Here is a 12,761-nt window from a genome sequence, read left to right as displayed (position 1 = left end):
ATTGCGAACGCATCGACGGCGCGAGAGGGATCGAGAAATGTCAGCGCGTCATGTCTCGCGTACGAGAGAGAACGCGATGAAAAAGCTTTTACCGAATTAGTTAACTGCGCCCATCGTAGCCTCGCGCGAGTTCCGGCACGCGAAGAAGAAGCGACGTTATACCCACCGACAAGAGACCTACAGAACGCCACTGTAATTCCGCTAATAGCACTCGATCCAAGGAACCGTGGAATATTCGAAGCCCTGTTATTCCGCCGATTCTTCCGCTGAATTCTGCTTGCGCGCGCGCGCGCGCGCACGTTCATGCTTAGTTAAAGAATACACACGAATGGATTCTCGGTCGAGGACGTTACCGATTCTTTGTCGAGGCCGACACTCGTCATCGTTCGTCCATTCGTCGGTTCTGTCCATTCGCACGGCGCGCGCGATCTGCGAGACCACTTTTGTCGCGATGACGAAAAGCGACCGCGTCGTGTGCGAGAAGCGTCGTGCTTCGCGTAAAGTCAATCGATACTTCTGTATCTCGACCTCCTTTTCTATGCGTCTCGAACTTGTTAAAACGTATCGGACAAACTCGCGTGAATTATCCCCCCATCGGTCGTGCATCCAACAGACGTACATGCGATCGAACCTTCCATACCTGATTCAATGGAATCGCAAGCAAGACGGAGAATCACATGAGACGTGAAACATTAAGTCTTGAAAAATTATATTCGATTTCCGTAGCGAGGAGAATAATTCATTCGTGACTAAGTTTAAATGGTTTTCCGCCTGCCTCTTGTAAATCGAAAAGTAAGAGGGACAATAATTCGATACATGAAAACCGACGTATTCGACGTATATGTTACAATATGTACTTATAAAAGTTTTCGATTTCGACAATTCGTGAAATTTACCAGATTCTGTGCGGATTTTTCTTCTTCTCCTCCCTGTCTATTTGAAGAAAGATATACTCTCTGCTCCAGTGTATCAGTTGTCGCGCAGATACTCCATGACCGATGAGGTACCACACATATACACGCACACAACATAGAGCCTCACGACTGTCCGCGACACACGTGGACGAAGCATTCTTTCTCCTCCCGTAATCTCTCGGCTATACAGTTACTCTCTAAGGTACAATCGACGATTCGACCAATTAAGCGGCCCATCAGCCGATTACGACCGAACAGCGCAAAGCAAAACTTCATCGGAACGGAGCTACGTCGCTGTAAGCGGTAAAGAAAATAAGAAGACAAAAAGATAAACAAATAAAGGTGATCAGTGTCGCGAACATGCGCGATTGTGCTCGCATTTTGTATCGAATAAATGACATTTTCTCCATGCCCTCGTACGATTCTTTCAGCCACTCTCATGTACTTGTTAATGTCCACCTCCTCCTCCTGCCAGCGAAACCGAAAGCGGATACCGAAATATCCGCGAAATAACGAGCGATCCCGCTCGTATCAAACCCACGATGACACTTTAATCTACGGAGCGAGAAATCGCGTTCGCGCTACACAGATACGACCCGAGTAAAATTGACTTAAACCAGATTTCCATCGTAGCCGTTGCCTGCCGGCTACGATTTGTCAATTATCGCCTCCGGTGGATTACTCTATATTATTGGTTTGATCGATAATTCGTTAGTCGAATTTTCTTATGTATTAATCTCCTCGCTATGACAGGATCTGGAATTTAATGCTCACCGTAACGAGACGAACACGATATCGGAATCTCTGTTCGAGCCATTGCGTACTAGTTTTTCAAATTTTTGGCGAAAAAAAAGCGCGAACCGAGGCTTCAGTCAGGCAACGGCTGTTACTATTGACGAAATAAATAAATGAATAAATAAAACACAATGTACAACAAGATAAAATTTCGCTGGTGGAAAAGCTTTTGTAAAATTCAGTTGATATGATCGATCTTTAGCGGTTTGAAATGTACTGTGCAAACGATTAACAATGATGTTTCGTGTGTTTAATACATTCTCACGTGGTTTCCATTATAAAAAGAAATCATGCGTTATTTCGTTGACGGAGATAAAAAGCGCTAAAAAATTCCTTTGTCGCCCGGAAGGCGATGCAAAAGCGGTTCAATCAAGCTGGAGCTGAAAAAGGGCTCGATTGAGTTTTCGTTAGATTGAAAGCAACAACGGGCAGAAATAGTACGTTCAAGATAATCGTATTAAAAATATGACGTTAAAGTATGCGAAGGTTTCTCTTAGCTCGATGAAATATTTAATAATACGGTTAACTTTGCTCCGTACATAATTTCATAATTATTTAACTTTAAAAGATTCGAGCGCACGTCGAGTTCTAATTCACTTTGCATATTGTGTTTTCTTCCAAGATAATGACATTGTGAGAACTCCAAGTATTTGGCGATATCTTTTATGCCACACATTATGCCATTCAAGTTGAAATTTTTACGACTGTTCGTGAAGTTAGTCTTTTTAGATGGCGGAAAATTTGTCGAACATAATGCAATTATCTTGTATATATCAGAATTGACCGTTTACCTTCTTCATTTTAGTTATAAGTTTTCTACGCTTCGTGTATCTATAAAATTAGCACATTATCCTGTTAATAGACAAAAACAAATAGTCTACATATTTTATTTTATATTAATAGATTGACGTGTCCACTTTACAGACACACGCTTCATGAATTCATTACAAGATCTCTCTTAAGCAAACTTAAGAAAATTATTCAATCGACCTCGTCCTAAATTTATCTTTGTATCGTGGACTTACGACTCGCGAGATTTATGAAAAAGGCATCGTCATATACGTTGACAGCGATTTTCGATTTGGGAAACAGGGGTGATTACAATGTTCCGTGCAGATGTCGGAATGTTTAATTAAACTGTGACGAGAACTTGGAGAATTCCAGACGTCATGCGGTACATCCGAAAATCTCTCCCCCCCCTTCTCTCTCTCTCTCTCTCTCTCTCTCTCCTACGTCATACAATTTGCGCGTTTGCATCGCGAATATCGGAAACGAGATGTTAACTCCAACATCTGACTTCACGTTCTCACACGTGGACTGTTTACGCGGAAAAAACCTGACTTCATGATTATTAAAATTTCCTTCTTATAAGCTGTTTATTCTTATGAACAAGTTAATAAGAAACACGCTTCCTCGGTATGTCAAGGAAATGCAAATTCGAAGAGCACAAAATCAAAACCGACAGGCGCGGTCGAAAGAGCGTCGAGCAGTCCCACGCAATTTTATGTGCATGAAGTTGGCCCCGCACTTTTCGAATTTTATATTTTTCTGAATTGTGCTGCATTGTGCTACGTTTGTGCTGTATTGCGCAATCCGCAACTCTGTAACTCAAAGCGTACTCAAGAAAATAAAGAAGAAACTAAATTTTTGGTAGCCCTGCACTTTTCGAATTTTGAGTTTTTTCTTATTGTGCTGTATTGTGTTATGTTTGTGCTGATTTGTGCCGCAAACATAAGACCGATAACTTTAATAACATTTGAAAAAAAAATAAAAACGAAAGTTTGCCAGCCCCGCAATTTTTAGGTTTAACTAGCACAATCCGGCACAACTTTCAAAATTTCGAAAATGTAAAAAAAATTTTTGCCCACCACTTTTTGCTAATTTTTTTACAAGCTGTGCAATTTTCGGAACATGTCTTAGTCGTTTCTTGTTGTACTCGACTAGCACAATTTAGTACAACTCGTAGAATTCGAATATTTACCATGGTTCAAGAGCTACAGTGATCTGAAAATTATTCCTAAAATTATTCCTAAAAATTATTTTCTTTGAATGCTTGTACTGCGAAAACTAGCTATCTGAGGACATTTTGCAATTAGACAAAGTTGTGTTAGGTTTGACTAACACAATCCGACACAACTTTCGATATTTCGAAAATGTGAAAAATTTTTTTTTGAATCATCAATCATCAATTTTTGCAAATTTTTTTTGCAACCGAGTAGTTTTGGATACATATCTAAGTGGTTTCTTATTGTACTCAATTAGCACAATTCAGCACAACTTGCAGACTTGCGATAAATGCATTGTAAAAAAAGTTATTTATTAATTTGTATTTTAACTTTAACATTTCTTTTCTACTGAACGAAAAGAGATATCCAGTTTCTTCAAACGGCACAACGCGGCACAAATTGGTAGGAATTCACAAACAAAAATTGGGTTCATTCGGACAAAAGTGGAGGGCTGGCAAATTTTCGTTTTTATTTCTTTTTCTTAAATGTTATTGAAGTTATCGGTCTCACGTTTGCGGCACAAATCAACACAAACATATAGCACAATACGGCACAATAAAGAAAAATTCAAAATTCGAAAAGTGCGGGGCTACCAAAAATTTAGTTTTTCTTAATTTTCTTGAGTATACTTTGAATTACAGAGTTGCGGATTACGGCACAAACGTAGCACAAAATGCAGCACAATTCGGAAAAATATAAAATTCGAAAAGTGCGGGGCCAACTTCGCACACGTCGCAATTTCCGCCGCATTTCGAAATCCCGTTTCACCCGTTTTCCGCACTTTCCAAGTTTCTCCGATACACAGATTACCGTGGGGATGAATTACTAACGACCGCGCGATCGGCCTCTACTCTCACGTCACCGCGCATGAACCTCGTGCACCACATCGACCTCGACGCTGCTGAAGCATACAGGCCGAGAGCGCAAGCGTGCCGGCCGTTGCGTGCGCCGCATCCTCTCGTCATGTCGCGGTATATTAGCGACTGCAGTCTGCACGGATATTTACGAGAGCGAGCCGTGAAAGACCGATCGAGAGCCACGCGTAAAGCCGAGTCGAATTGCTCAACGATAACATAATTTGCGCCAAGGTTCTCACGACTAACGATAACACACAAGGCCAAACATCTACGATGACGTAACAGCTGACCGTTGTACTCGAATAGACCATCGCTGAAGTCTACACTAAACACGAGAGCGTCGAGAGGTTCGCCACTTATATAAGTAACGTCTCACTGTGACACATTTTCGCTCGCGCGACGGTGCTGCGCGTTCTGTCGTTAAGTCAACATTATACGACTTCAGAGCCAACAAAAATGTTCGAGTGTTGAACGTTCTGTTATCGCGTGATCCAATGACTCGCCGATTTCGGATTGGAGTCTCAACGCGCGGCAGTACGAGTAAGTTCAGTTGTGAAGTTGTACGAATTATCCGATCTACAGTGAGAATTATCTTGCATAAATCTGTTGTATACAGCGAGTTGATGAGTTCAAATTAGTGAATTGATAGAAATTGATGATTACTGCGTGTTAGAAAAATGTTCGTTGGTTCACATGACGTGGAAACGGTGCACGAATCAGTATAACACGCGAAATAGAGGCGGGTCTCTTTCATAAAATCGTGTTCATCATTTCCGAAGGATTTTATTTTACTTACGACTATTTGAATTCGAGCTTCACTCTGCTCATCTGACTTTGGATCAGAGATAGTGGAATATATTCCGTGTAAAGAGATTAGATACATTTTTTCTCGGTCAGAATCAGAGTACAGGAAAGATATACCCGTAATTTTACGTTCGGCTAACTTGTTTGCACTGCGGATGGGCGAAAGATAAAACCTAAAACCCTAATCGTAAAACCGTAATCTGTTACAGGGTAACCACAGACCGCTTTGCGGAAGAATGACTTGCTAGTCGCCGATCGATCGGCGCGTTTCACAGCTCGGTAATTCGACACGCTGCTACTCGAATTTCATTAGCCACGCAGTAATAGCCCCTCGGGGTAGCTCCGAATTCCCCAAGTTCACGTTGCAATTCACGAGCCATCGGATCGAGGACACACGCGTGTCTGACGCGTGAGCCGCGAAAATGGGTGGTGGCGGGCCGAGCAACAGAAACATCTTCTCGTACGACACGCTGGTGCACGCGATATCCGGCGCGGCGGTGAGTAAACTTCTCGCATGTCGGAAATTCCACAAACTTGCGCGCGCGCGCGCCTATCTGACCGCAGGATGTAACTCTTGACATTTTGCTTTCAGGGTAGCGTAGTCGCGATGGCAGCTTTCTACCCCTTGGATACCGTGCGAAGCCGCTTACAATGTAAGCTAAATCTGTATCTATCTAGCTATATGACGGATCAATTATGCGCTTGTTTCCTCCGCGGTACATTGTGAAATATCGTCAGGCGAGCGAGCGTCTTTCAGTCTTATTAAGCACGAGGTTGTTCGCTCGAAGCGATATCTTGTCGTTTTATTGTCCATGTATTCGCGAATACATGGTCATCAATATTTTTTCATTTGTCAGTGTATTCATGCCATTTATTAGCATGCTTTTGTATTTAATATTAATAGCCTGTTCGTATCTCTTCACACATACTCGTATATCATTCCCGTGCAAAAAGTGCGAGTTTCGTATTATTGCATGTAAATAGATGCAGTTTAGCAATTGCCTCTTCACTTGCGTCAATGTACGAAGATATTTTTATCTCGGAACAAACGTCTTGTAACAAAACGCGTGGAAGATCGTTATCGTAAAATAAAGAAACTGCTGTTTGTGCGTCACTTTCTCGCTCCTCATTCGTTCGGTCCTGACAAATCTATTGTGTTGTTTGCAGTGGAGGAGGGTCGGCAGTCGAGGAACACGTTGGCGGTCTTACAAGAACTCGTTGCTAAGGAAGGGCCGTATGTATCCGACTATAATTAACACAAATTTAACCTCTCAATTTATAAATGCGCATGTCTTTTGTGACGACCACGATGACGATTCAACGAACTTTCCTCGAGGAATCTCAATGAACGATTCGATTGGCATTTTTGTCACGTTAATAACTAAATCGACATTTTACAATTATTATTAGTTGTTCAATACACACGATCTAATAGTCTTATGTTTTTTATCGCCTTTGACTTCTTCAAGGTGCACGCTATACAGAGGCATCGTTCCTGTTCTGCAGAGCCTGTGTGCCAGTAATTTTGTTTACTTCTACACATTCCACGGTTTAAAAGAGCTGAGAAGCAGGAGAAACCAAACAGCAGGAAGCGACCTTCTTCTCGCATCTATAGCGGGTATTATCGCTTGTCCGTCATATACTTCGAAATTTGAATTTCTTTTTACATTTTGCCATAAAGATAAAGAGGTACACATGCCAAATATCTTAAAAACATTACGCTAAAGAGAGAACGAGATACGAGACATCGGTTCTTTTTTTCATTTTATGCTATATATTGCCCTGAGTGTGTATCATTGCGTAATAATTAAAAGCAAGCAGCCTCAGCTTCCGTTTTTAAGGTGTCATATTTCTTTCAGGTGTTATTAATGTTCTGACGACGACACCTTTGTGGGTAGTAAACACGAGGCTAAAAATGAGAGGTGTCGCGACAGCTCCGGAAAGAAATAACAATGAATACGATACTTTGTATGGTGAGTCAATTTCCATAAAAATAGACTTGAACGAGCATTTCAACAGAGTTATTTCGTTTTTACAATAAAACTTGGTTTATCTTTTGAACCAATATATATGCATCAGAATACACCAAATGAGGAGAATATTCTTGACCTCGATGTTGTGTTCGTGCATTGTAAATCTCATTATATATGTATACGTATTATCAAAAATAATATGCATTTACAATAATGTTAAGCATCATTATGCTTAAAACTTAAAATCAGAATACTCTGTTATTTAAAACAGCAAAACCGCGATATTTTGCGCATAAATAGCATAAATTGCGAATGCTCAAGCAGGAGCCTCACATATAATTGAACTGTAATTAGTCTTGTTTTTAACTTAAGCTATGTTTGTGTTCTTTTTTACGATTAGTCATCACCATTATTAAAAACTTTACATTCTCTCATCTTACACATACATAAGTTAATAAATTCATAATATGCAAACGGTACACCTAGTGATAATACACACATTATGAATTTATTAACTTATAAGATAACTATACGCTATAAGAAATCAATATGAAAGTCTAAATATAATGGAAGTCTCGAAGTAAATAACGTAGTAGTTTACAAAGACCAATAAGTTTCAGAATTAAATAATTTTTTGTTTGCATCACCCAATGATGACCCAATAATTTCTTGTTTACTTCGATGTATAATGTTTTGCAATTAACAAATCTGGCTTCAAAAAGAACCGAATATTCTATAGAATGTTTGCAAAGATTTCCTTCGAGCGAAATTATACGCTGTTACATTACTTAAACATGCGAAACTAACTCTATCTTCATGTATATTAAACAATAGTTTCCTTACATCATCCTGTTGACAGACGGTATCAAACACATATGGAAATACGAAGGATTGCAACATCTTTGGGCAGGCACATTGCCGAGTCTGATGCTAGTCGTGAATCCTGCAATTCAATTTATGACATACGAGAGCATCAAGAGAAGAGTCAATATGTCTCTGGGCGGTGCTCAGCCACCGGCGTGGATTTTCTTCGCCATCGGCGCAATTGCGAAAACGATCGCTACCTCGCTCACGTATCCCCTGCAGCTCGTGCAAACAAACCTTAGAGTGAGCAGCGACAGAATACACTTTCCACATATCTTGAAGTGAAATTCAAATACGCACATTTTATTGCTCGACTAATTCCTGAATATTGCAATTTTCCAGCACGGGCACAAATATCCTAATCTACCTCGGAACGCAGGCACGCTACAGATATTAATTTACATTTTGAAGTAAGTATATATTATTTAGATTAGCGTATTTGCGAAAACGATATATTTGTGATATTTACAGGAAGCAAGGGCTACGTGGTTTGTACAAGGGAATGGAGGCGAAGCTGCTGCAGACTGTTCTCACAGCAGCCCTGATGTTTTTGGCTTACGAAAAAATCGCACGATTCGTTTTTCGTATACTTCTACATAGACCCGTTCTCAGATAACGATTGTAACGTCGCAACGGAGAAACGAGCTTAATATTTTCAATCGACATCTGTCTTCGGATCAAGCCTCTTAAGCTAGTTTTCATTGTTATAAATTATTTGCAAGGTGTAAGAGTAATGAATCACAGATTTGTATTCATAGGCTGTTATATAGGATGAATATTTAGCACGTATGAGAAACAAATGCAAATTGACGAATAATCACACCTTTATGAAGCTGCTGATTATTTACTAAATGATGATTGACTATGAATACCGATCTTGCGTTGCTCCTATTTTATAGCAGATTTTTATTTTCTTGACAAATTTTCTTATGGTAAATATGCATGAAGTAACGCTATATAAAATTACATAAATTCTCGGGAGGCAATTGATCGAATCTTGTTTCCAAAAAGATTTATATCAGTCTTTTTCGTTCATTAATTAATAATTTTTACGTAAAACTTGCGTACTTCGTCATCGTGAAAAATTCACACATTGAGATGGCCACGAAAAACTCGATTAAATTGAACAAAGTGTACGAAGTGAAGAGGCTCAATGGTCGAGTTGATATTGAAACGCGCGATCGCTAATTTTATTGCGATTGCATGACATCGCGCCGACAAAACGAGTGGTTAGACGGTCGGACGAACGTATCTGTAGAAGTATCCGATGAAAGATGTGAACGTATTCACGCGGGATACTGGCGAATTTACGAAAATCACAGCTTCGCATTCGACCGCAATTTCGGAATAAGTTGAGTCACTTGGTATCGCCGCTTCTGTTGACGCGAAAGGCAAACGTGAGAAGGCAGGATGAAGAGACAGAGCGTCTAAATATCAACGCGCGTCGCGATCACAGCCGCAAGATCGCTCGCAAGCGATCCGAGACGCTATTGAGGCTCCTATCTAAACTTAAAATACGTAGGTCGCTTAAAGATCAAGCTCAGCTTGATGTATGCAAGTCCGCAATTTCCACGTGAGTAAAAAAATAGAACTCTACCTTCTCTTTATCTATGAATTTATACGACGTTTTAATTAGTAATAGTTTTTAGGTGTCGTTACATTTATAGCGTTTCCAGTACGAAATAGGCATTTGGTACATTTTAATATTAGTTTTTAGACTTTCGCGTCCATCGATACAATCAGGGTGTGTTTCTTCGGGATAGATACCGCGTCGTGATTCAGCTTTGTGCCGACGTTTCGCAAACATTGCAACTTGCGTCATCAGGGCTAGGAGCTCCGATATTGATACCGATACAGTATCGGAGTTCCTAGCCCTGATGATGCAAGCTGCAATGCGCATTTGCGTCACAAACGTCGGCACAAAACTGAATTACGACACGGTATCCATCCGGAAGAAACACACATTTTAATATTGTTAAATACTTATTTATCATTCCTCTCATTGTAACCGAACTTTTATCAGGACGAAGTTGAAATATATATAGAAAAAAGAGTTAGTGACAGCAATAAATAATTCTAGCTGTAACATCAGTCATGTTGGAGACACGATGAACTCATTATCTCAACGCAGCGCACGCGAAAATATAATCAGAGGAGAACCAGTCGGTTCAACGGTCGTCGGAAAAAGCAAACCTGAAACGAAGGCAAAACCTGCGGTCGTGTCTTATAATTACGAGGCGGCTATTAGTCAACCAGATATTCCCACGTGTTCTGAGATTGATAATAATACGGGAGAACCATGTCTAGACCGTTGCAACGTATCGCCAACACCGAAAGAGAAGGCAAACTTTTTTTCTACTTCTTGCGGAAAGATGAGTGTAACGATTAAGAAGAGAGGAATCGGAGTCAGATCGAAGATGCGGCCAAAGAAAATTACGAAGGCTCGTGCGCAAGTTTGTGACGTCTTGAAAATTAAAGAGTCGGCATTTTGTGCAGATATCTGTCGAGATGTCGTTACTATAAATCAAGAAACACCACTTGACATTCATCAAGTTTGTCCTACAAATTTTCAACTATGTTTATTAATCTCTGTAAAAAAAAAACTATAAAAAACTGCGAACTATGTAATATTTAGAAGGGACTGACGACGAGAGACACTCGGAAACAAGCAGAAACTGCAGTGAATGAAAACAGATTTGAGAGCAAAGCTACATTCGAAGAAACGGTAAATTTACGCAAGGATGAAAATTTCGAAAACGACGGAACTATTGAAAATGCAAGATTGTGCATTTCACGAAATAAAGCCAGCAAAATTCCGCGAATGAAGCCTAATTTCTTCTTACCCACAGACGAAGAGTCCCACGTTCAACCGGTATAATTACACTTATAATTATATATTTATAAGTATATACTTATAAGAATATCCATATCAGTAATATTAGTTAATATGTATCCTGTTAACTTCAATTGCGTGCGTACAGAGTACAAAATTGCCAGTGAGAAATAAATCAAAAGAAACCGCGGGTTTAAAATCGCCCGCACGTAATGAGGAGGAAAAATTGATGCATCAAATACATGTATACAAGTAAGATAAAATTGTAATTAGCAAAATACCTATACCAGTTAATTATTTATATTTATTTCTGTATACTCTTATTTAAAATGATGTAACTAGAATTGTTCGAATATCGAATAATTTATATGTTATTATTTTCCAATTCATCTCTATAATTGTAACCGTAAATAATTATTCAATAAATCCCGATAGTCATTCACTAGTGCTTTTATTCTGTCGTCACAATAAATAATCGTGTGCCAAATAACTCATTTTGACACACGCATGCTCGTATTTTAACAATGCAATAAATCATATCTCATATAATAATATAACACATAGTGTAGTAAATCATTCATTCTCCAATACCTAACTCTAGGGAATCGAACAACGTTTCGAGAAAGGGAGCTTTGGAACCGAATGATCAAAAATCAAGAACCGTGAACATCGCGCAAGTCGCTCGTGCAAACCCAACGTAAGAATCAAACTGTTTGAGAACCAAGTTGTATTGCGTAGTTACGGCAGTAAAACCTCACAAGTGTTACATAAAGATATATTTTATGCAGGAAACTTCTCGAACCTCTCGAGAAAAGTTCGAAAGCTGACATTGACTTCGAAGAACCCGAGCAAAATTTGTCGACATCGACGAACGAATCGCCGATTGTCGTAAGCGCTGACGATGTTCCGCGTTCTGCTGCATCCGCGAGCATAAAAAGCTTATCGTTAAAATGCAATTGTCATTTGCGGAACAATCTTAAATACACGTCCACTGTTCCGAAGAGTCGATACACTGAAACGGATTACGACAGTTCTTCGGAAATCGAAAGCACTAGAAGATTGTTCGAGTAAAATATCCAGAAAGAACGCTCGATCTTTAAATTGCAACTTTTACGTGGTTATATCTATAGCTTTCTTCACAGGAAATCGGCGGGAGACAGTGAATTTACCGACATGAGCTCTGAAGACACGGATCTGCTGTCGGATTACGTTGATTATAATCACGTTAAAACGAACGGCAAAGATAAGGAAATGTTCAGGCACACGTGTCGCGCTGTGAAACCGTCCTCTTTGACGAATAATTCCGCAAGAATGAGAACGACGAGTTTCTCTTTCTTCAATGTATTTCTCGATATCGTTTTCTGGCCTATCATTTTTTTCCGAGCAAAACAGTAATCGCTTTATAATCCCTTGACGATAAAAATATATACTACTTTGTTCTATACAGGGAAACGAGATAAGGTTGTATGGGATAAATATACTTGCAGTCTCTGCTGCGTAAACTCACCGATTTCCACTCCTCCACAGGTCAAAAGTGTAGACACGATGACTTGAATGTATACAACGCGGAATCACTTCACTCTTGACGGATTATTCCGCAGGATATTTCCTTTGCACAGCACTTTTTTTCGGCGAATCGGAAACGTAAAGGACGTCGACTAGAACTCCGCTATGTTGGAATGAACACAGGCGATAATGTATCGATCCGATATTCT

General features: G+C 39.8%; 2 protein-coding genes across 6 annotated transcripts; both read left to right on the top strand.

Annotated features, from left to right (window-relative positions):
- Positions 1 to 4,636: 4,636 nt before the first annotated feature.
- Positions 4,637 to 9,640, top strand: PMP34 (Peroxisomal Membrane Protein 34). 5 transcript variants are annotated; one of them, XM_025307424.1, is made up of 9 exons: positions 4,637 to 4,919; positions 5,586 to 5,873; positions 5,969 to 6,029; positions 6,544 to 6,610; positions 6,846 to 6,994; positions 7,236 to 7,349; positions 8,209 to 8,456; positions 8,556 to 8,623; positions 8,685 to 8,829. In XM_025307424.1, the coding sequence occupies exons 2-9, from the start codon at positions 5,799 to 5,801 to the stop codon at positions 8,827 to 8,829; spliced, it is 927 nt and encodes a 308-aa protein (XP_025163209.1). In that variant the 5' UTR covers positions 4,637 to 4,919; positions 5,586 to 5,798. The 5 variants fall into 5 exon arrangements, with proteins under 5 accessions (XP_025163209.1, XP_025163208.1, XP_025163211.1 ...); XM_025307423.1 differs by having other exon boundaries at positions 4,637 to 5,112; XM_025307426.1 differs by lacking the exon at positions 4,637 to 4,919 and adding an exon at positions 5,135 to 5,153.
- A 1,394-nt stretch (positions 9,641 to 11,034) lies between these two features.
- LOC112590551 (uncharacterized) lies at positions 11,035 to 12,441 on the top strand. Its single transcript, XM_025307445.1, has 5 exons — positions 11,035 to 11,085; positions 11,195 to 11,298; positions 11,648 to 11,743; positions 11,835 to 12,113; positions 12,189 to 12,441. The coding sequence occupies exons 1-5, from the start codon at positions 11,035 to 11,037 to the stop codon at positions 12,439 to 12,441; spliced, it is 783 nt and encodes a 260-aa protein (XP_025163230.1).
- The last annotated feature ends 320 nt before the right edge of the window (positions 12,442 to 12,761 follow it).

Source organism: Harpegnathos saltator, unplaced genomic scaffold (genome assembly GCF_003227715.2).
Source record: "Harpegnathos saltator strain DR-91 unplaced genomic scaffold, Hsal_v8.6 scaffold86, whole genome shotgun sequence".
NCBI lineage: Eukaryota > Metazoa > Arthropoda > Insecta > Hymenoptera > Formicidae > Harpegnathos > Harpegnathos saltator.
This window is presented reverse-complemented; position numbering and strand designations above follow the sequence as displayed.

Bases quoted from the DNA above. Each gene is read 5' to 3' on its own strand.
- PMP34 (XM_025307427.1), top strand. From the start codon at position 5,799: ATGGGTGGTGGCGGGCCGAGCAACAGAAACATCTTCTCGTACGACACG. The intron at 5,874-5,968 runs GTGAGTAAACTT...TTTTGCTTTCAG, and splicing joins ACGCGATATCCGGCGCGGCG to GGTAGCGTAGTCGCGATGGC. The intron at 7,350-8,208 runs GTGAGTCAATTT...TCCTGTTGACAG, and splicing joins TGAATACGATACTTTGTATG to ACGGTATCAAACACATATGG.
- LOC112590551 (XM_025307445.1), top strand. From the start codon at position 11,035: ATGAAGCCTAATTTCTTCTTACCCACAGACGAAGAGTCCCACGTTCAA. The intron at 11,086-11,194 runs GTATAATTACAC...GCGTGCGTACAG, and splicing joins AAGAGTCCCACGTTCAACCG to AGTACAAAATTGCCAGTGAG. The intron at 11,299-11,647 runs GTAAGATAAAAT...ACCTAACTCTAG, and splicing joins CATCAAATACATGTATACAA to GGAATCGAACAACGTTTCGA.